This window comes from Ascidia mentula, chromosome 7 (assembly GCF_947561715.1).
Source record: "Ascidia mentula chromosome 7, kaAscMent1.1, whole genome shotgun sequence".
Lineage (NCBI taxonomy): Eukaryota > Metazoa > Chordata > Ascidiacea > Phlebobranchia > Ascidiidae > Ascidia > Ascidia mentula.
Genome location: NC_138572.1, coordinates 1,665,676 through 1,688,690, shown reverse-complemented (window position 1 = coordinate 1,688,690; position 23,015 = coordinate 1,665,676). Strand labels below are relative to the sequence as shown.

At 37.7% G+C, this 23,015-nt stretch overlaps 3 protein-coding genes across 5 annotated transcripts; 1 reads left to right on the top strand and 2 right to left on the bottom strand.

Moving 5' to 3' along the window:
- On the top strand, positions 1-4,270 carry LOC145908989 (uncharacterized). The gene has a single exon (XM_082996303.1). It carries the CDS (start codon positions 73-75, stop codon positions 3,946-3,948), a length of 3,876 nt encoding a protein of 1,291 aa, XP_082852429.1. The 5' UTR covers positions 1-72; the 3' UTR covers positions 3,949-4,270.
- Positions 4,271-4,622: 352 nt separating this feature from the next.
- On the bottom strand, positions 4,623-10,946 carry LOC145908880 (transmembrane protease serine 9-like). Its single transcript, XM_082996202.1, has 17 exons — positions 10,839-10,946; positions 10,613-10,773; positions 10,287-10,382; positions 9,846-10,000; positions 9,388-9,545; positions 9,014-9,158; positions 8,832-8,861; positions 8,344-8,523; positions 7,709-7,749; positions 7,491-7,651; positions 7,179-7,274; positions 6,738-6,892; positions 6,294-6,451; positions 5,921-6,065; positions 5,731-5,760; positions 5,158-5,331; positions 4,623-4,897 (listed from the first exon to the last, which is right to left on the bottom strand). Exons 1-17 carry the CDS (start codon positions 10,944-10,946, stop codon positions 4,728-4,730), a joined length of 2,163 nt encoding a protein of 720 aa, XP_082852328.1. The 3' UTR covers positions 4,623-4,727.
- Positions 10,947-12,844: 1,898 nt separating this feature from the next.
- Positions 12,845-21,913, bottom strand: LOC145909010 (cytochrome P450 2U1-like). 3 transcript variants are annotated; one of them, XM_082996331.1, is made up of 6 exons: positions 21,784-21,913; positions 17,578-17,805; positions 17,250-17,302; positions 16,827-16,985; positions 14,217-14,380; positions 12,845-14,050 (listed from the first exon to the last, which is right to left on the bottom strand). In XM_082996331.1, exons 5-6 carry the CDS (start codon positions 14,358-14,360, stop codon positions 13,739-13,741), a joined length of 456 nt encoding a protein of 151 aa, XP_082852457.1. In that variant the 5' UTR covers positions 14,361-14,380; positions 16,827-16,985; positions 17,250-17,302; positions 17,578-17,805; positions 21,784-21,913; the 3' UTR covers positions 12,845-13,738. The 3 variants fall into 3 exon arrangements, 1 of the variants encoding a protein (XP_082852457.1); XR_014403044.1 differs by lacking the exons at positions 16,827-16,985; positions 17,250-17,302; positions 17,578-17,805; positions 21,784-21,913 and having other exon boundaries at positions 12,845-13,410; positions 13,494-14,050; positions 14,217-14,360; XR_014403045.1 differs by lacking the exons at positions 16,827-16,985; positions 17,250-17,302; positions 17,578-17,805; positions 21,784-21,913 and having other exon boundaries at positions 12,845-13,353; positions 13,494-14,050; positions 14,217-14,360.
- Between the last annotated feature and the right edge of the window lie 1,102 nt (positions 21,914-23,015).

Below are 23,015 nucleotides of genomic sequence, written 5' to 3'. Positions count from 1 at the left end.
ACCAGATGTTTGGGCAAGGAATGCCCAAAATACACACTGTTGTATAGGATTCAGTAGGCAGCTTGTATTATCATGGAGTCACTGGATAAATTTGATGCGTCGGAGAAAACGCTATGTGACGAATTAAGGTCGAGCTGTGACGAAAGGGGCAGAGAAACTGACATTGGTAAAAGCTCAAAGATTTTTTATGAACTTGGAAAACTCTATAGACAGCGTAGCCCCGATAAGGTTGCATTGATACGAAGTGGCGTACTGCTCAATGCAGCGCTTGTGAGAAATATTACTGTTAATACCGACGGCATTAAAGAACTCAAAGAGCTATGTAACCATGTTTTAAAGCTTGCGAAAGCTTCACAAAGGGACTGTGACCTCACTGAAGAATGGAAACCCTACTTTCAGAAAGTGAACATCATCAGGGAAGATGTACGACAAGCTTTAGAAAAAATTCGTCCAATTCCGAGCTGTGACGACGTCGTGTTTGAATGTTTGGCCCAAGAGAAGATCAAAGTAATAAAATCTCTACAGAAAAAGATAGCATCTGATTTTACAGCGATTATGAAGGACATAATGGGCCGCTGTGTAGAAATTATGGGTACCCCACCTTGTCGTTATGTGTTGGTTGGAATGGGGTCTTTGGCAAGAAAGGAAATCACACCATACTCTGACTTTGAAAACATTATTGTTCTCGAGGAAGGTGTAAATGGGGACAACACTTTAGAGTATTTTCGTTGGGTTTCAGTTATATTTCAACTTATCATAGTCAACATGAGCGAAACCATGGTTGCAATAATGAACCTGCCCTACTTAAACAACTATATGGACAAAAGGTACGACTGGTTTTACGATGCTTACACCCCTCGTGGCTTGTGTTTTGACGGGTTGGTTCCTTACGCGTGTAAGCTTCCCATTGGTCGACCAGAGACGCCAGGACGACCGTGGAAAACAGAGCTCATTAGGCCCTTGAGCGAAATGCTAGAATATCTTCAAGCGGATGTGGATTTGAAGAACGGCTACCACTTGGGTGATATGCTTACCAAGGTGTGTTACGTTGCAGGCGATTTCGAACTTTACAAGCGCTTTGAGCAGGGTGTTGTGGAATACGTTTCACAGGAGGTTGTTGACCACGATTACCAACCAAGCAGGTTTACTCCAATTCTTCAGAAGCATCCGTTTCATTGGCAAGTACACGAAGACGTCCGAACCTTTAATCCCATTCTCAATTCAGACGCCTTGATTGAAAACGCCCAACTCAACATGAAACGTATGATATATCGAGCTGCCACCCTCTCCGTAGCCGAGCTGTCCCGGTTTCACAAAGTTTACGGCACGTCATCGTTTGCTCAAGTTAAAGCTCTTCACAAACATGGTTTTATTGGTAAAACTACTGAATCTGACATGTTGTTTGCTTTGGCTGTGGCCTGCGAAGTCAGACTGAGGGTTTACAGCAAACACCGCAGTCTGCGTGACGTCATACTGAATACAATCGACGGTGGGACGACGCAAGTGGAAAAACTTATGGGGAGCGGGGGTTATGTGCGGTACTTCGAAACTGTAACCCGGGTGCAACAAATAGTGTTGAAAGAGGTGTGTGATCGAACGATACCACAACTGGAAAATTACGGACCATTCAGAGAGGCAATGTGGCACGCTATCATGCAAAACTTCTCTAAAGCTATACAAACGATTGAGACCGTGGAAAAGTCACACGAGAAAAGTCAACTGGAAAACATCTTAACACCTGAGGTGTACCATCTATGGGGTTATTGTTACTATAAAATACAGCAACCAGACCGTGGATTGCCATTTTTCGCTTTGGCGTACAACAAGGCCAAAACTAAGGAATACCCTTTCGTATATCAGATTGATTGTCAGCTCTACATCGGCAAATGCATGCTTTGCTCCAATTCAGAAACACTTAAGTCAGAGTTTTACTTTCGTTCCATTCTAAACGATATCGAATCGTACAAGGGCAACGACCGGTTGGACCGACATTACGCAGAATGCCATTTGTGGCTCGGTAAAGCAAGTTTTGATGCCAAGAACTTTGAAAGCAGTCACACACACTACAGAGAAGCCGTATCGATGTTCAAGTACTTAAAACTTGGGCGAGAGAAGGAAGAAGCCGAAAATGGTGCCACAAATGCGCTTAGAGAATTGAAAAGTTGCTCTGACATACCACCGCGAGAAATTGAAAACCGATTGACGGTGAATCAAAATGAAACAAGGCAATTTCAACTAGCGAAAGACAGCGTGTTGCTAGCAGAAAAGATATTTCATACCGGATACGCTTACTCGCTTGTAATGAAAATCGTGAAGAAAAACAGAAAAACTTTGGAAAAAGGAGACAATACAGGCGTCTTAGTTTCGTTGTGCAATCTATTGTTGGGTCAGTGCTATAAGGAAATCGGTCTTCACAGCTACGCCGTAATGAGCTACGAAAAGGAACTGAATAAGAGAAGAAAAAACAGTAAAAACGAAATCGGAGATGAAAATGTTGCCAATATGTTTGTCACCATCGGAATGTGCTGCATCCACAACCGGTCATTGGATCAGACCGGAGAAAACCTTGCACAAGCTAAGGCGATTTTTACTTTTACCGGCAACATAGAAAGGGTTGCAGAATGCGAAATGTGGTTGGGCATTTATTGTTGGAAAGCAGATCAAGTTTGCAGGGCTTTGACACATTTTCAAAGCGAGTTTCATATAAGAAAAATGATGACGCCTTCTGGCGAAACCAGTAAGTGTGCTGCCAGCTGTTTCAACGTGGGCAAATGCTTTCACGAGTTACAGAACACCAGCGAAGCAATACACTTTCTTAAAACTGCAGAAGGTCTTTACGCTGATTTGCTCGACATTACACAACTGTGTGTGTGTAAGTCATTGCTGGGAAACGTGTACTTTAATACTATGGAGTGTTTTGAAGAAGCTCTTTCCTATTACCAAGTTGAGTACGATTTGCGTTCCGCCGTTTTGAAAGATGACGACAAGAACGAGGATTTCGCAGTGTGTTGCCAAAACCTGGGCAGGAGTTACTTTAAACTAAACCTGTACAAAGATGCAACGCAGTATACTCTTCAGGCCCTGTCAATATTTCGTAACATTAAGGACCTTAACTCCGCGCTTGCTTCAGAAGCTTTCCTCGGGAAAATTGCTTGGGAGAGCATTGATTACGAAGCGGGAATAGAGCATTTCGGCAACGAGTTTCGCATTCGTCACGGCATAATGGACACAGACGAAGAGCTCAGACTTATTGCTGCATGTGCGCAAAACCTAGCGTTATGTTACGCCTGTGTGGACAAAAGTGACCGGGCTTTTGACTACTTGCTGTTTGCAAAAACAGTTTACAAGGATATGGGTTTTACAACACATTTACCAGATATTGAAATGCTTCTTGGTAACATTAAACTACATCAAGGAATGAACGGAGAAGCCTTTGAATTTTACTTCAATGAACTGAAGCTCCGTAATAAACCTATCGTAACTCTTACTGAAAGCATTGCAATCGCAAGGTGTTTATGTCACATGGGCTGTAGTGTGGGCAAGGAAGACAGCGGCAAAGCTTTAGACTATTTTTCCTCCGCTAAGAGTATTTACTTAGGGGCAAATCTTGAACAAAAGGCGGCAGAATGTGAACATTTTTCCGGTGAAACTCTGTTTGAAAACCAGAACTTGTCGGAGGCAAAGGTCTGCTTTAAACGGGAACTACAGATATTGGATAGAATTAAACGTGACGGAAACAATGTTGTTGTGGATTTAGCAGACTGCCATAAAGAGCTTGGAAGGTGCTACATAGCTCTCAATAAGCTGGTGAAAGCTCTGGAGAACTTCGAAGTCGCTAAAAAAATATACTTGGAATTGATGAAAGACGAGGAAGTAACAAAAATTAATGATCTAATCGCCTCGGTTACTGTGTTAAATATTACCGACCACCACGCCGCAGCTACTTAGTGTTCATTATGAGTCATCAGATTGATAAAACTCAGTTATGCCGCAAAGTGTTTTTGAAACATTTGTTTTTTGATGGTGTGCAATGTTGTTCTAATGAAAAACAATGTTCGTCTGAATATACGAACCTACTCCATCATACTGATAATGGGCACCCGCGAGTTTCAAGAGTCAAGAAAAAATTTTTGATGCACAGCATTATGTTGTATTTTGTTCATTTTTCCTGTTTGAATTTTTCTAATTCGCTGTACGGTCACTTCGCAGCTATCGTGTTATTCAGTATTACTCAATTGAGCCACAATTATGTTTTGAGTAAGCTTCATAAAGAGTCACTGTTTCGGCTTATTATAGATTTTAATACAGTTGGCGTCAAATCAATTTTGCTGTGATTAGTAGCAAGCTATTTCCTTTACTTTAACAGTTTGTCCGTAATATGTACAGATTTTTTTTATTATTGAAGAACAATTGAGTCTTGAACACACAAAAAAAACAATTGGTTTCGCAAACAGTTTTGTGTCTGCTACCATTTGTATTCCTACCAGCTGTGTAGTGTATTAGTACCTCAATATTTGCTGTTAGTAGCATTTAGCATTATATTCAATTAAGTTATGAGTTTATTTCGAGCTAAAAGGAAATGAAAAACTTTACAGGAAATAATGAACAAAAGAAACATGAACAATTACGACGATCTGCTGCAAAAATGCTTTGAAAAATCAACAAATGTTTTTCTGAATATTTGTTAATTGGATAACGAAAACTTTAAACGAAACTGTTGAATTGTTTTACATCACATACAACAGCAGACTTGCAGCCATAGCAACCGCTGTCCCCATCAAGGCGACGTGTTTGTTTAGTTGGCTCATGGCGCCACACCTGTACGCTCCTATTACGTTTATGCAAGGCTGCATGTCTGATGGGCAGATATTTGGATATAAGGTGCATTCGTTGATATCTGTTTTAAAATAACAAGTAATTGAGACACTGGTCACTGTGTTATAAACCTAGGTCAAAAACGCAATTCCAATATTGGTGGTTAATGGCTTTATTGCCAACAAACACAATGTTGTGTTTGTACATAATGTGGAATAGTACAAAAATATCAAATATGTTCACCCTGCTGGGGAGTAATAATTCATCATAACATCTGTAAGCCACTGAAAACTCTGATGTTTTTGACTGTTTTCATTTGGAGAAGCGAGGAAACTATATTACCATTGCACTGAGGTGCAGTGTTGCTCCATCCACTAAACGTACATTGCGATGTACTTTCTCCGGAAAGTTGGTAGCCACCATCACAGGAATAGATCACTACTTCGTTCCCGGTGTATTCTGTTTTATCTGGGTTGATAAAGCCAGACTGTGGTACTATCGGCCTGGAGCAAAAAACTATAAAAAAGACAATTCTATAATTAGGTGAAAAATTAAGTTTTTCAAAAGCATGTACACTGCACTTGATAGTTGGCTACTAATCACCTTTATTGTAAAACTGATGCCACATTTTACCAGTTTAAAACAAAATGTTGAAAGCCCGTAAGGTATGTCTCTGGTCATTAGTTTAATAAAGGAAGAAAAAAATACAAACTCTATAGCAAATTATAGCTATTGCCAATGAAGACAATGCCATATAGTTGAACTTTTATTTTATACACAGCAATTTTATGCTTTGGGCGACAAATTTCGAGAAGACTGGAAGTCGAAAGTGTTTTACGACACCATGTGTTATATAGTCATCCACGGTTATAAGAACTACATATATATACCCTATAATTAAAAAAAAATGCTTACACTCCGGTGGCTCGAAATCCAGATCCGTAACTAAAAACAAGAAATAAGTTCTTCTTATTGCAATATAACTGTGAATAACTGAATGTGTTTTTATTACTGCGCATCACAAAGAGGCGTTCACTAATTTCAACCAGTCATTATATATAGCTTTTCAAATAATGTAATATTATTCTATTGATAGGAAATTTACCGTCTTTGATCCAAGAGTAGACTTGGGTGACCTTTGCGAAAAAGTTCGGTCCTGATCCACAAACGCTGTCACTGAAACTCCACACTCCGTATTGATACCAGGTATCGCTTCCCACGTCACATATAAGTGGTCCACCCCAATCGCCCTGTAGTGGACGGTTGCAAGAGAAATTAGTTTGCGCAAGACACTCTCGGAAAGCAATACAGCAAATCAAAATACCGTGCGAAATCAATTTTAACATCTGCCTTTATATATGTCACGAAACTTTTGTTGTCAGGACCATGTAGCCTATTTGGAAGTTTAATCAAAATGATCAATTCGTTTTATTACAGCCGGTATGGCCAAAGCGAATGAACAACATGGTTTTACTCACTTCGCAAAGATCTTTATTTGATGCATCAGCACACATAATAGTGGATGGCATGCTATTGGAAGCTCCTTGAAACCGTGTGTAAACCGATTCGCAGTAGGATCTGGTCTTGGAATCCAATCCCACGTCTCGAAGACGATCAGCCAAAGAAGTATCCCCGTCTTAAGAGTAAATAAATAATAATGTCTCCCCGTTACGCAAGTTGGATTAAATTTCTCTAGATTTAAAAAAAAATCTGAGCTTAGTATTCGGTTTGTAATTGTGTTTGCTTGTCAAAAAAAATATTAAAAAAAACGAACAAGACTTAGCTGCTGCGGAAAATAGTATTATATAAAACTAAATGTACTCTAGCCTACATCGCAGTAGAACATTAGTCAACTACTCGAAGCCTTACATGTTATCTTTTTCAGTTGCTTTACAAATCAGAAACTCTTAGAAAAGACTTACTATAAGTAAAACCCCATCCGGCAACGTAGCATGTTGTCTCTGGTGAAACATCGAAATTGGTTCCTGGCGGAATGCAGATTGGAGCCACTGCTTCATTGAATGTAATACTGGTTGCAAGCTCAAGTAATGCGACGTCGTATCCAGAAAGGGGGCTCCTAAATATATAGGCCTGCACTTAGTTTTGGATTGAGTACTTTTTAAAATATATAATAAAAACGTAGAAAATAAAAAAATAAAAAACAATCAAAAGATAAAAGCACATAAAACTGAGCTCGAGTCCCACTTGTGCATCGTGGTCATAACTGCATGAACATGCGGATGTGTCAGGATTGCTATGAGAAGCAGAATTACTTTTTCGAAGTTTCAGGCAACAAGTGTAAGTTTTATTTATGATGTTAAACAATGATAAATTCTAGTAAATTCTGACCCCACGCACGTTACCTGTAGTCTGGGTGAATGAAGCGTCGACTAACACTGTGGACTTGCTCTGTCGCCGAACCACTTTGGATGCTTTGTTTTCCGACGTATACAACAAGACTGGAGCATAAGCAAGATGTTTAGTTTTTTAAAAAGCTGGTAAATAACAGGGGAAAGAAACTTCCAAACACACACAATTATACACAAATTATAACAGATTATAAACATCTTTTCATGCTAGTTTGTGTTGTTATCCTTTGGTTGGCATGAAATGGTGAATTTGACAAAAAAACATTTGAACTTTGTATCACTGACAATAAAATACTTAATGCTTACGTATCACTACTACTTATTTGTCCTGTAGTTAGAATCCAACGGTCAGACAAAATGCTTCCTCCTGAATGAAACTGGCTTCCGGCTGAAGAAACGGTGCCCACCAAAGCCATCCAAGGCCATTGCTCAATTGATGTTGACGAACCTCCGTAAATTCGTTCGTGCTGTGGAATCATTTCTCGTTTATTTGTAAGCAAACCTCTTGTATTCTTTGATCTTACCCCAGTGCGTGTGTTCGATCTCTTCCCACATTTGAGAGGAACTAAATGAAAGGTCAATAAAATGTTAGATAATGTTTCAAATTTCTCGTAGTATGACGGTATGGAAAGCACTATTTGACGTATTCTGAAAAGTGATCTACATATGTGCAAAAATAAGCCATAAAATTGGAGAGCTGCAGAAAGGGTGTACACCCACTGTTTCGACCTGCAAGGTCTCGTCAGTGCAGCTGTTGACAGTGGCACTGTGCCCGCTAGTGTAAAAGCTAGCACAGTGTCACTGTCAACAGCCGCACTGATGTGATCTGCATATTTATTACTATATTCGAGTTTGCTATAAAACTTCGGGTCATCGCAAGGACAGATTAGAAAGTATTTTGTAATAGCAATTAAAAAAATCTCGTAGCAGCGGCATCTAGTATTACGAAAGAATACAACTTTATTTAAACGATAAACTTTTCGTACAGTGGGCATCATTTTGAAAAAAAGTTACACTTTTGATTTTTCCTGAGTGATAACAGGAATACAGTTATTTTAAAATTAAACCTTAATTGTTTTCTTATCCTGTTCACCACTAGTTATTAAGGCTTTAATCCTGTTTTTAAAATGAGAAGTAAAAGAAAATCACGAATTCCTACTTTTGCATGTTGGAGCATGGCTGTCCCATCCAACATCCGTGCATTGGGCAACACTTTCTCCTGATATTTGGTAACCAGCATTGCACGAATATGAAACAGTTTCATTGATGGAGTATTTCGCTTTATCCGGGTTTATTGATCCATGCTGTGATACTATGGGCCTAGGACACTCGTTGACGTCTGTTTAAAACCATAAAAATAATATTAACAATTACTGCCGTCACAAATATATTGTTTTGAGAATTTCAGAAAGAGAATTCCAAATGAAGAACTACGTGATTCTTGTAAACCAGATTTATTCTCAAAAATGTACGTTGTTTACTGCATTGTTATAACAATTCACACAGTGCACCGCGTTTGTATCACGTCGTGTTTTGAAGCTTGAAAACATTTAGTGTTTGTTTGACTTGAGAAGCGGTTGATTCTTTTACCCATTCTTCAAAATAAGACAAAATGCCGAAGAATGTATTTTAATAAATGGTACTCACCTGTGGGCGGGTCAAACTCCAGATTTGTAACTAAAAACATCAATTAGAATTAATTGTCATAGAAAAATGATAGAGTGATAAAATTAGATGCCGATCTATTATTTAACTCAAGAGGTACTTTTAAACATTTGAGTGCCCTAAGATTTTTAAAAATTGTTGTTTTTTGTTCAGAATAAACTTACCGCTTTTGATCCAACTGTATACTTGGGTGACCTTTGCGAAAAAGTTCGGTCCTGATCCACAAACGCTGTCACTGAAACTCCACACTCCGTATTGATACCAGGTATCGTTTCCCACGTTACAAATAAGTGGTCCGCCCCAATCGCCCTGTAGTGGACGGTTGCAAGAGAAATTAGTTTGCGCAAGACAATCGCGGAAAGCAATATAGCAAATCAAAATACCGTGCGAAATCAATTTTAACATCTGCCTTTATATATGTCACGAAACTTTTGTTGTCAGGACCATGTAGCCTATTTGGAAGTTTGTTCAAAATGGTCAATTAGTTTTATTACAGCCGGTATTGAACAAAGCAAATAAACAACATGGTTTTACTCACTTCGCAAAGATCTTTATTTGATGCATCAGCACACATAATAGTGGATGGCATGCTATTGGAAGCTCCTTGAAACCGTGTGTAAACCGATTCGCAGTAGGATCTGGTCTTGGAATCCAATCCCACGTCTCGGAGACCATCAGCCAAAGAATTATCCCCGTCTTAAAGAGTAAATAAATAATATTGTCTCGACTTTACGTAGATCCTCTAGATTATAAAAGTTTTAGACTCCGTATTTGGTTTGTAATTGTGTTTGCTTGTCCAAAATAACTTAACAATTTAAAAAAATAAACGACCGAGACTTAGCTGCTGCGGGAAATAGTATTATATAAATTGCTAGATGTTCTGGATGAGACTAAATGCACTATACATCGCAGTAGAACATTTTTCAATTACACGGAGCCTTACGTTTTACCTTTCGAATTGCTTTACAAGTCAGCAACTCTTATAGAAAGACTTACCAAGTGTTATACCCCATCCGGCAACAAAGCATGTTGTCTCTGGTGCAACATCGAAATTGGTTCCTGGCGGAATGCAGATTGGGGCCACTGCTTCATTGAATGTAATACTGGTTACAAGCTCAAGTAATGCAACGTCGTATCCAGAAAGGGAGCTCCTAATTATATAGGCCTGCACTTAGTTTTTTGGATTGAGTACGTTTTAAAATAGATCAAAAACGTAGCAAATATATAAAAAAACATTCGAAAGATAAAAGCACAAAAAACTAAGATCGAGCCCCGCTTTTGAATTATGGTCGTAATTGCATGAACAAGCGGAAGTGTCAGGGTTGCTATGAGAAGCAGAATTACTTTTTCGAAGTTTCAGACAACAAGTGATCGTCGTTTTATTTATGATGTTACCTAATGATAAATTCTAGTAAATTCTGACCCCACGCACGTTACCTGTAGTCAGGGTGAATGAAGCGTCGACTAACACTGTGGACCTGATCTGTCGCCGAAACACTTTGGATGCTTTGCTTTCCGACGTACACAACAAGACTGAAGCATAAGTAAGTTGTTTAGTTTTTAAAAAAATCTTGTAATTACCAGAGGAAAGAGACTTAGCTGCAAAACACACATTTATACACAGATTATCACAGATTATAAATATCTTTTCATGTTTTTTTAGTGTTATTATCCTTTGGTTGGTTTGAAATGGTACATTTTACGAAAAACACTTTAAAAACTTTAAACTTTATATTACTAACAACAAAATACTTAAAGCTTACGTATCACTGCTACTTATTTGTCCTGTAGTTAGAATCCAACGATCAGACAAAATGCTTCCTCCTGAATGAAACTGGCTTCCGGTTGAAGAAACAGTGCCCACCAATGCCATCCAAGGCCATTGTTCAATGGTCGTTGACGAACCTCCGTAAATTCGTTCGTGCTGTTAAAGCATTTCTTGAGCATTTCAATATTTTGAGAAGAAACCCTTGTGTTATTTGATCTTACCAAACCGCGGGAGTTCGGTTTCTTCCCACACGTTTTGGTTGCTACTGCAGTTTCGCTAAAAATCAGAAGGCCGAATACCAACAACAACTGAGTCCATTTGGAGTTCATTCTTAGTTTTGATTTTGCTAAATTTTAAAGTAAATGCGTATATAAATCAGCCAATGTCAAAATTTGAAATTTTGTTTTGTTTTTGCATATTAATGTATACAAGTTCAACTAACTGATCTCTCTACGTTGCTCCCAAAAACTTTATTTGTGACACCCTAAAATGCTTGTATTTCCTACAGCTTGCAAATCCCCAAATGCCGGAATTGACATGGACAGATCCTGTTTTAATCGTTTGCAAACAGCGTTAATTTTTATGATCATGAGTTCACGTCAAACATTTTATTTTATGACCGAGGAGTGGGAAATACTCGTTTAAGAATGTCTCCAAACAAAGACCATTTTAACGATAAAATCGTTTCGTCTCCCAGTTCACATTAGTACAGGAGGGAATTCCTCGGTTACATACGCGCGCAAACTCCCTACATTGTAACACACCGCGGCACAACACCTAGCTTTACAAATGGCCACAATCTTATGTCATTGAAAGTATTCCCAAGGAAAACATAATACCTGAAACGTATCGGGCAATTATAAGATTGTATTGTTTTACTTGTGTTCAAACCGCGTTGTTTTTTAACGATAATGACGGCGCCGAATTGTGGGCGAAATATACATAAAAAAAACAACAGAACGACAAATGACTTAGGTTTTGAAACTTGTTGTTTATTGATTACTTTTTTTGTGAAAGAAAGAAACCACACTCCCAGGTGAAATGTTATTTTTTGGAAATCATTTTACTGTAAAACTTGTGTATTGATTGCTTTTTTAGAGCTCATCATCGGTCATTAAAAAATTACCGCAATGGAAACCATTAAATCTTTACGGCATTCGCAAACGACTGAATCTGTTTAATTTCCTTCCACTGCGTTTACATGGGACCACTTTGGCGGACATTAACGATTCCATGTCTGTCTGCTGTGTCGCACGGAAACTAACCATACTATGCAGTTTTAATCGTTTGCAAACGTCGTAACAAACTTTATATTCTTGTGGTGGTTAAGTTGTAAAGTAACGTACGGCAGGTTCGTACATGAAGAGGTTCCAACATTCCTACAGATGCAGGTTTAAAATAATCTTTTGGCTGTTAAGTTGTAAAGTAACGTACGGGGTCAGTGGCCTAACAGTCAGTAGCATTATGGCCAAGGAGAAAATTCCTTGAGTACGCTCATAGTTTGACTGAAAATGGCGCGGTCACTGTGTGCTCCCGAACCACAAAACTTGGTAGTCTATTGTTTACAGAACAAAAATCAATCTTGGTTTGCAGATATTGTGGCAACGAACTGAACAGTCTCAACAGCGTAAATTTCGTTGGCTACAGTGCTCTAGGCCTTCTAGCTGCAGCAAAACCAATGTCATAGTTTTGATAACCAACATCTTTTTTTCAGATTTATTTGCCAAGTCTGTTTACATGCAATTCATTCATTCATTGGTTTATTTCATGACATCAATCTGTGGTAAATATCATACGATGCACTCAGCCTGCAAAGTTGGGTTTTAGTTCTATACATGAACAAAAGATAGTGTCAGAAATTAGACTGTATGTAATTGAACATGATGCATTGACTGCCTAATTTCAATATTTATGATAACAACCCTAAACATGGAATACATTTTCGATATCCTGAAACTTCAAGACATCCCATTTGTAAAGCAACGAATCTTTAATCAATTTTAATCTACGACAAGTCGACATTGAGGTCCAGCGTACTTAACCACAAACGTCTTAGATATTTCTTAGGTTGTAAGGGTCAATGCTCCTTTTGAAAAACACTGTAAACTGCCCATAAACTGGTCACAGACAAAGAGTCATAAAAATGTAATGCTTTATTAGAAGCAATTAAAAATTTCGGTTATTGCCTTGGTTTATGTTGTCACAGGACAAATGCAATTTACGGAAATGTTACGATGCAAAAACGAAAGTTGTTTAAAAATGAAATAGATCGAAAAGTTGGCAAACACAGTGGGACTGATGTCTCAACGACAGCAACTGAGTGTCACTTGTATGGAATGCTTGAAATACCCAGCTTTCACAATGGTCTGTCCACAGTCTAATGTTGTTGGCGGTTTTATTTTATGGCCGAGTAGAAGGAATTACCTCGGCGGTTTGGCAGACTATTAAATATTCAAGTGCAAACCGAAACTGGTCATGGGTCGAAATTTTACAATGGGCCTTTTTAAAAACACATCTGGCATAGTAAAACTGCGTCCTTGTATAAATAGGATTTTACCTGAAAAAATTTTGGGTCAAAGCTCCACATAAAGTTTTATGTAGTCAAACAAACCACCGACAAGGGGACATCTGTTTCAACAAAATGTCGTGTGGGCTAAAACAATTATTTTGTTAGGAACCTTTTTTTCTCATTGAAACATCTGGTGTGGCGAACCGAAGCTCTTCCATAAACAGAGTCTAACAAAAAATAATTTTTCTAGCAGACGGCATGTGCATTATGGGGTGTATTGTAATCTGGGAAAAAATTTTCAATGAAGATTCGTACGTTGAAGTGTTTAAATTAAAGTAAAATGTTTAAGAGAAAGAAAATTGCTTACTTCCTTTATTGTGCTTCCGCAAGTCAATGTCACTATGTTTCCGCAAACAAATGCATTTTTTGGTCATGTGACGTATGTGAACAAATTGCGGCATCAGGTTCATGTCCAGCATTTGATTCAGACTGATTGAACACAGTTAACCGGGGTAAGCAGTCGACTATACTTTAATTTAAACACTTTTAACCAAGACACACGTGAAACCTTACTGTTTCATATGTTTGAGTATATTGTTGGCAAATTCCCATTCAACGACTTGTTAAAATTATTTCACAAGTTTTTGGTGCAAGCACGATTGAAAAAACTTCATCGTCGACTGACGGTGGACAATCATTTGCAGGAGAAACGTCAAACTTTTGCAAAATGCGAACGAAAAAGACGAATACTTCTATTCTTGCAAGGCTTTCACCAATGCAGTATCGGGAGCCTACTCCAAAAGGCATCACTTTATTGGAAGCAACGAAGCTCCCGTTTTTGTCGATGTGCCTTCGTGGATTGAACAAATGGGGATTCGGCCACGTTGTTGGATCCATGTGAACTCCTACAAGGTTACCAATGACCTAAAAACAAAGAAAATGTAGAACTACAACAAAAAGGTGCAAATAACCTTTAATGTGATGGAGGCAAGCTACGTATTGTTTTTAGGAAACACGACGCGTTGTTGAATAAAAAAAGTGAATGCAACAACTTGCACAAACCTTTTTTTCAATTTATTTTATACTGTACCTTAGTCCCCCTTGGAATTACGTATTCCATCAGCTTGGTGGTTTCCGTGGTTTCATGTTGAGCTCCCATCGGCAAAATGGTTTTGACTCTCATCACTTCCTGTATGAAGGCACAGGTAAACGGAAGCTCCCCCTTCCTTTCCATGGTAGGCTTGTCATTGGTACCTGGAAACACGAAATGTTAAAATTTAAACCCCAAACATGCAAATTGTATTTTCTTTCTTTTAATTGAGCAGTAAGTGTAAACGGAAGATCGTTTTTTTTTTCACCCGCTTAGAAAGAGACTATGTATAAATCAGACGATTTCTTAGTAAAATAAACAGTATGATAGCCAAAACAAGAATCGTTCTTTTAAAGAGTTGTACAAGGCCGTAGTGGGTAAGCATTTATCAACAAAACATCTCGTACCGAATGTTTGAAGTATTCCTTCCTTTTTGGCATTTTTAAACAAGCAAAAATATTGGAATCCACATACCAAGCTAATCTAACACAAAAGCAATACAAACACCATCCTGAACGAGTTCTTTCTTTGTAATATTTTGATATGCAATCAGCACGTACAATCGCTAGATGGCAAAAGCCTTGTTTAACCATCCCTTAACGTACCTGGTTAATTGCTTCGAAAGTATTCAGCACAACCACATCTTCCAGACCCATTCTAACCGACTTGAATGACGTCACCGTACGTATCAAGACTCCACTGTTTGATTTTCAGTGCTGGGTTTTTCGAGAGGAAAGGCACAACCCCAACTACAGGCAAACCTCTTGGACCAGGGGGAAACTTCTGATGTGGTTTCTTCCACCAATAGACAAACAACAAACATACAAAACACAGCGTCAGCACCCACATTTTTCAGCGTGTGTTTTCCAAGCTCACAGCAATCATGTTTGAATGCATGTGTGTGGTACACGTGTCATTTTATGCTGCTGTTCAAACGGCTTAAAGTGGTTTCAATAGGAACTTGACGGTAAGCTTGTGGTGTTCGCTTGCTGGTGGGCACATGGTCCTCTGTTCACAATAGCGCGAACTTTTACACAAAGTCTTACATCTTACAATGTTGACAGCTGATTGCCTCTGTTATTTTGAAATGCTTGGTGGTGCACAGTTTTTGTTATGACTAGTAAACGACTTGATTAACATGAGCTTTCGCGAGCTTGATCTCGCTTCTTCAGGTGCAGCAAATGGCGTGACAAATAAAATGCGGTAACGGCGCCAAAAACAAGAAAGAAAAAAAGGAAAAACGCACGAAGAGGTGATCATTGTTGGTCACTTTGTGCTTGTGGCATCTTGGTGCGTGTAGTGATTCATGAAGCCCCAGTCTCTACTGAGACCGTGATTGATAGAGTCAAACCTAAGCAGCAGGCCCTGCATCAATTTGAAAGGGAGCTCAATGCCAGAAAACAGAAACTAAGAGGTAAAAATATGAACAGTGAGGTAGCATCATGCTACCACAATCTTGGTTGCTGCTATGCTAAGCTAGGAAATGAAAAGAAAGCTTTGGATTGCTTCAAAACAGCAACAAGTATGCAGAACAGCATCTCAAAATTCTCCAAAATTTTAGAACAGGTTAAAAACCTCAAGCAGACTGGAAAAAACCTGTTATCCAGCAAAGAGTATCAAGAAGCTTTACAGAGTTTTGAAAAAGAACTTGAAAAAAGATCAGAGATGGAAAACACTGAAAGCAACAAGTTGAAAATGGCAAAGTGTAAATTTAACATAGCAATCTGTCACTTCCATCTCGGCAATCATGAAATCACAGTCAATTACCTTCAGGAGTTGCAAGAAAGATATATTGGTGTTCAACACCAACAAAAACAAGCAAGTTGTTTAAAGTGGATTGGAAAAGCACTGCTTGAAATCAACCAAGTGGAAGAAGCCTTACAAAGTTTTCAAAAGGAACTACAAATTCATCAACAAGAAAAACAAAAAAGTCAGGGAGATGCAGACACAGCACACTGCTATTTTAATATTGGTCTTTGCTACATGAGATGCATTTACCATGAAGAAGCAGCAAACCATTTAAAACTTGCACAAATAACATGGGAAGCAATACAAAGTTCTGAATTCAAACAAAGTATTGATGAGTGTGAAATATGGATTGAATACTGTCAGTCAGAACTTTTTGCTTGAAAAATCATTTGCACACAAATACCTAATGGTATATTAAAGTGTCAACTCTGTGTACAAAGCATGTCATATATTTGTAGATTAAATGTACTCATGTTTGTGTTTTAGTGCACTGAAATAGTAATTGTGGTCTTGACTTTCCATTAAAGTGCAATGACTTGTCACCTGATCAATGCTTGTTTTCTGCAACTTACTTGGGTAGTTAACTGAACTAATAGTGCTTTATGTTTATTACTATTGCAAATCCAACATATACATTGCTTTTCCACAATATTTGTATGTTTGTTTGGCTGACCTCTGTAAAAACATTTATGTGTGTTTCATTTATCACTATGTGTACATAAGTATAAACAGTAGTATTAGAAAAAGGAAATTCAGTGTGTCAATATGATAGTACAGTTGTATAAATATCTCACTTTTGGCCTAATCTGTTTGTGATGGAAATTAATCAATGGTTTATTAAGGTAACAAATGTGTACTTACAAAGTTTATTACATTCCAAACGCAAACGTCCAAACTTCACATGATTTAATTATTATAAAGTTGTCATCAAAATTATCCAATGTCAGTCTAAGAATGTTGATGACATTGCATGATATCCCAGATGCATTTCATTTGGCCAAAATCATTGGTTGGTCCTAGCTGAAAACAACACAAATCAATTATGTCACAAAAAATATTTGACGAGTGCAAACAGGTTGACTGTGAAGCGTGCAAACTACTAATAATATGAGCCTAATTCCTGGTTAAAATGATTATACAGAACGTAAAAGATCAATTTCGCTATAAAGCAACTGCCATCAAGTATAGCAAGTTTAATAAGACTGAACAACAATATTTTACCACATATTCATTAAACAACATATGGCAAAAGCAAACAAAACAATGTACAAACAATTTTATCACCTCATTTCACTATTGATTTTTTGTTAAATAGTAACCTTGGTGCCACAGGTTACCTGCAAAAGGATAAAATTTGAAGGCTATTTTTGTTTGTTAGTTGCTGCCAGCACTGTTCAGAATGCTTCACAATCACTTTAAAATAATGTACATTTCACAGGAAGTTGTCAACTAAAAATCAAGTTTAAAATTTATGCACAAGAAGAAAAGCAAAATGTGCTTTACACAATTTCTATGAAGTAAGGCAATATGGTTTAAACTATTAATAATTGCACAATGAATTTAGACAAATGCAACCATGCAGAATTTAGGCAACTATTTTGAGTGCACTGACCTTATTTATGGAAAAGCAAGAAAGACAACACAAACATCCCAAAGTCATATTGGAGTCATTACTGCTTTTCAGCATATGCATGGCCAGAAGTTGAGAACAACATGTCATGCCAATGGAAAAGAGAGAGACCTGGATCAATCCATAAAAATTCTCATTGAACTTGCCCATATCCAGGAACATGTAGGTGATGTTGTGAATAAACATCAAAGCATCTGTGAAGTTAGGAACCTGGACAAAATTGCTTGGATTAGAAGTGCAGTTTTATTAAATGCAGCAATTGTAAGAAAGTCAAATGACCCAAATATTGAAGCTGATCTTGTCAGGCTTTGCACAAATGTTTTAGACAAAATTGGAGCTGAAAAGAAGGGTTCAAATTTAATGGCACAAGGAAAACTGTGCAAAGCAAAACTAAATGACACTCGAATACGAGTGAAAGAGGTCTTACAGCAACTGGATACAAAAAGAGATGAAAAGTGGAAGAACCACTTGATTAGAAAAATAAAAGATTTGCAGCTTTCAATAACAGAAAATTATTCAGACTTAATGAATGAAATCATGACCTTTTCTGTTGAGGTTATGGGAGTTCCCCCATGTAAACACTCCCTTCTGGCAATGGGATCACTTGCAAAACAAGAAATCACTCCTTTTTCTGATTTTGAAAGTGCAATTATTCTGGAAGATGGTATTGAACTGAAAAGTGATGTTATGGCAGTAATGGAGTATTTCAGATGTGTGGCCCTCATCTTTCAACTAGTGTTGGTAAATATTGGTGAGACAATCATACGTTTCATGGCAATACCAGGTTTAAACACTCCAGGTAGTAAACAGGGCAACTGGTTTTATGATGCTTACACTCCATGTGGCATTTCACCTGATGGTTTTGCACCAGATGCTTGCAAGAATCCCCTTGGAAGACAGGAAGTTACTTCATCAAAACCTTACAGAACAGAACTAATTCAGCCAGTACATCATATGTTACATATGCTGGATTCTACCATTTGTGGAAAGAGATATGACAAGCGACTAGCAGATATGCTTACAAAAACATGCTTTGTATCAGGCAACAAGGATGTTTATGAGTTATTCCATAGCACAAGAGTTTGTGGAGAATAATGCACAGAAGGAGAGCAAGATACTTATGGCGGAAACAATTCAACACCTGCAAGGAAATTTAATGGAGTTTAACATATTTTATAACATTATATCACAAGGGATATCTCGCAAAATGGACATAAAGCGGCTAGTGTACAGGAGTTTGACTTTACTTATATCAGCATTAGGGAGGCTTTATGGTATTAAAGATCATTCTTCTTTCACCATAATTGAAGAGCTTGGCAATCTAAACAAAATACCCTCAAAATACGTGGACTGCTTTCTGTTGGGTATTGCAGTTGTTTGTAAGGCTCGTTTGCAAGCTTACATGATGGATACCAATAAGCAAATGGAGCAAAATGATCTTCTGCCTATTATTGATGAAAGTAAAGGCCTAGAAGAAAGTTTGCAAAAATATGACATGAATCGCATTGACAAAAAGTTGATTGAAGTTTTAAATGAGGAGCAAGTTGATAGTTTATTTTTAGCTACAATTAGACTGCAGTCCTACATCTGTGATAAGTTGGACCTCTTAATTGCTGAAAAAAGTGTTTACAACAAACTTGCCCCAAAGTTACACTCCATGGATGAGAAAAAACTTCAACTCTTCATCAATTATTTCACAGGAAGACACATGAAAGTAATTCAAGACTGGGAACCATACCAGGGTATGCAAAAATAAATTATAAGTTACACAACAACTATTAGCATAGCTTTATAATTGATGAAGACTTGAGGTTTTTTCTCATCCATAGAGTGTAATTTTGAACAGGCTGGTTTTCCTAGGTTTAAATGTAGATACGGCCTTAGCAAGCTTATTAAATACAACAATTTTTACCAATAATCAATGACACAACTGAAAAATGTTTAATCCAAACTGTGTTCTTTGCAGGGGGAAGCACTGAATTTGGAACTGATGCAACTTTTGACAACATTCTGGGTTACTCCTACTTTTACTTACATGACTTTGAGAAAGCAATTTACCATTTGAAGCAGGCATTCGCTGTTAAAAACCTTTTGGAAAACAAGGAGGAAGCAGTTTTTATTTTGGTGTTAATAGCAATAAGTTTAGTTAGGCAACAAAATCCAGACTTGGCAAAGGCATTGGAATACAGTGAAAAAGCACTTGACATGCTCCAAACCGGCTATTTCAGAGATTGTGAAACACATCTTATCACAAAATTGCATGCCTCTGTGTACTACACCTTGTTTGTCTGTCATTATTACCAGAAAAATTTTCAGCAGAGCCAACATTTTTTCAATCTTACCATGGAAACATTTAATAAACTTGGGTTTCCGCAGGGTTATGAAGGTCCACACCTTGAACTGAATCAGGCAAAGTTGCTGTTTCACATGGGTGATTTACAACAGGGAGAAACCATGTTTTTAAAGGTTGTGGAACAAACAAGAAAGAAAGCTAATGATGAAACTAGAGATCCAGATGTGGGCAAAGCTCATCTAGGAGCTGGTATAATGGCTTCCATATTGGGGAAAGATCAAAAAGCGAATGAGAGCTTACAGAGTGCCCGTTCTATTTTTAAACAGTCGGGCAACCCCAAGTTTAATGTACATATGGCATACATAGATATACTCCAAAGCACAATGGCTTTGGGTAAATTTTCAAAACTACCAGACAACCTAAGTAATTTGATGCAGCTATTGCAATTATTTGACAAGATTGACAATGCAATAGAAATTTTTTTGGCTCCAAGTGAACACAAAACTGACTATTCTTGGGAAGAACATGGCAAAGAAACAGCTGGAGTCCTTGGAAAAGTGATGGAAATGAAAGAGAAAGCACAGGGAATTCCAATAGCCAATTTGCAAGGCCTAATACCTTTTGTACCACAACAGATTTATCAATATGGAATCAATCAGCAAAAGGCAAATAATTATGTTGCAGCTATGTCAGAATTTAAAATGTCATATGTTTTAATAAACTTAATGAAATTTAAGTCACAGCATGAAACAAGTGCTAATTGTTTAATGTCCATTGGAAAGATACTGCTGCAAATGGAAAAGTACAATCAAGCTCTCAAGCACTTTGAAATGGAGCTTAAGGAAAGAAAACAGAAAGTAAGAGGTGAAAGTTCCAACAAAGAGATAGCTACATGTTACTACAATATTGGATGCTGCTTTGTTAAGATTGGAAATCAAAAAGAAGCTTTGGATAACTTTAAAATGGCAACAAGCATCCGAAAAAGCTTTTCAAACTCTGTCAAAATTCAGGAGCGGGCCAATGAACTCAAGAAAGCTGGTAAAAGTTTGATAGCCAACAACGAACATCAACCAGCTTTACAGACTTTTGAAAAAGAACTCAATGTATGAAATGAAGCGGAGGACACCAAAGCCAAAAAGTTAAAAATAGCAAAGTGCAAATTTAACATAGCAATCTGTCACTTTCATTTGGGTAATCACAGAATCACTTTAAATTATCTGCAGGAGGCGCAAGCGATATGGCTAAGCAGTATTGATGCTCCACACCAGCAAAAATGTGTAAATTGTTTAAAATGGATTGGAAAAACACAATTTGAAATGAACCAAGTGAAAGAAGCCCTGCAAAGTTTTCAAAGGGAACTTGAACTTCTACAACAAGCAAAACAATGCAGCGGGGGAAATGCAGAAACAGCACACTGCTATTTTAATATTGGCCTCTGCTATATGAGATTTCTTGACCATGAGGAAGCAGCAAACAAATTTAAACTTGCAAAACTAACATGGAAAGGAGTTCAAAGTCCTGAATCCAAACAGAAGGTGGAAGAGTGCGAAGCATGGATTAAATGCTGTCAGTCACAATTTTTGGTTGAGAAATGATTGGTACATGGTTGATCAACCACATTTGTATCACCATACATCAGAATTATTTTGTGTGGCAAACAACCAACGTACAAGTGAAAAAATTAAGACCATTTAGTATGACATATATTTTAAAACCAAAGACAATTTTAAAGTCATGGAAAATGAACATATTGTAACATATGCAATTAAACACAACCTGATTTTGTATTTTTACAGATTTCACTAAAAAAAAATTTTTAACTGTATTTTGCTTAATTTAACATGTCTTTTGCCAGTTTCATAATTAAAAACGAATCAATAAAAAGTACTTAATACCTGTTTTGTGAATTACATGTCACTCCAGTGACATTTTATGAAGTACATAATGTCAGTCTTTGATTGATACTTGTATGTAAATAATTGTCCAAGTCATGACGTTACAATTTCTGATCATAACAAAATCCACAATAAAATTGGGCAACACTAAAAGGAGGGACGGAGGGAAGAAGGGACGGAGGGACGATGTACACTAAAGGGAGGGACGGAGGAAAATTGCACCCCTAAGGGAGGGAAACAGTCAGAAGACACAATAAAACATAAATACAAGTGCAAACAGGGCTGAAACCGTAAAATCATACATAAGAAAGGATAACAATTGTGGAGGGAAAGATTTGTTGACCATTATGACCGAATATACTACAAAGTACATGCAGCAAACAATGTACAGGCGCTTATGGAGGGAAGGATTTGTCGCAGAATTTAACGGAGGGAAGGATTTGTCGCACAATTCCACGGAGGGAAGAATTTGTTGACCATTATGACCGAATATACTACAAAGTACATGCAGCAACAATGTACAGGCGCTTATGGAGGGAAGGATTTGTCGCAGAATTTAACGGAGGGAAAGATTTGTCGCACAATTCGACGGAGGGAAGGATTTGTCGCACAATTTGATGGAGGGAAGGATTTGTCGCACAATTTAATGGAGGGAAGGATTTGTCGCACAATTCGACGGAGGGAAGAATTTGTTCATAAGTGCCTGTACATTGTTTATTGCATGTACTTTGTAGTATATTCGGTCACAATGGTCAACAAATTCTTCCCTCCATCGAATTGTGCGACAAATTCTTCACTCCGTTAAATTCTGCGACAAATCCTTCCCTCCATAAGCGCCTGTACATTGTTTGCTGCATGTACTTTGTAGTATATTCGGTCACAATGGTGAACAAATTCTTCCCTCCATCGAATTGTGCGACAAATTCTTCCCTCCGTTAAATTCTGCGACAAATCCTTCCCTCCATAAGCGCCTGTACATTGATTATTGCATGTTCTTTGTAGTATATTCGGTCACAATGTTTAACAAATTCTTCCCTCCGTCGAATTGTGCGACAAATCCTTCCCTCCATAAGCGCCTGTACATTGTTTGCTGCATGTACTTTGTAGTATATTCGGTCATAATGGTCAACAAATCTTTCCCTCCACAATTGTTATCCTTTCTTATGTATGATTTTACGGTTTCAGCCCTGTTTGCACTTGTATTTATGTTTTATTGTGTCTTCTGACTGTTT

Coding starts and splice junctions, on each gene's coding strand:
- LOC145908989 (XM_082996303.1), top strand. CDS start 73: ATGGAGTCACTGGATAAATTTGATGCGTCGGAGAAAACGCTATGTGAC.
- LOC145908880 (XM_082996202.1), bottom strand. CDS start 10,946: ATGAACTCCAAATGGACTCAGTTGTTGTTGGTATTCGGCCTTCTGATT. Junction 10,774..10,838: donor AACCGAACTCCCGCGGTTTG/GTAAGATCAAAT, acceptor ATGCTTTAACAG/CACGAACGAATTTACGGAGG. Junction 9,546..9,845: donor CGGATGGGGTATAACACTTG/GTAAGTCTTTCT, acceptor TTACTCTTTAAG/ACGGGGATAATTCTTTGGCT.
- LOC145909010 (XM_082996331.1), bottom strand. CDS start 14,360: ATGGAAAGGAAGGGGGAGCTTCCGTTTACCTGTGCCTTCATACAGGAA. Junction 14,051..14,216: donor TAATTCCAAGGGGGACTAAG/GTACAGTATAAA, acceptor CTTTGTTTTTAG/GTCATTGGTAACCTTGTAGG.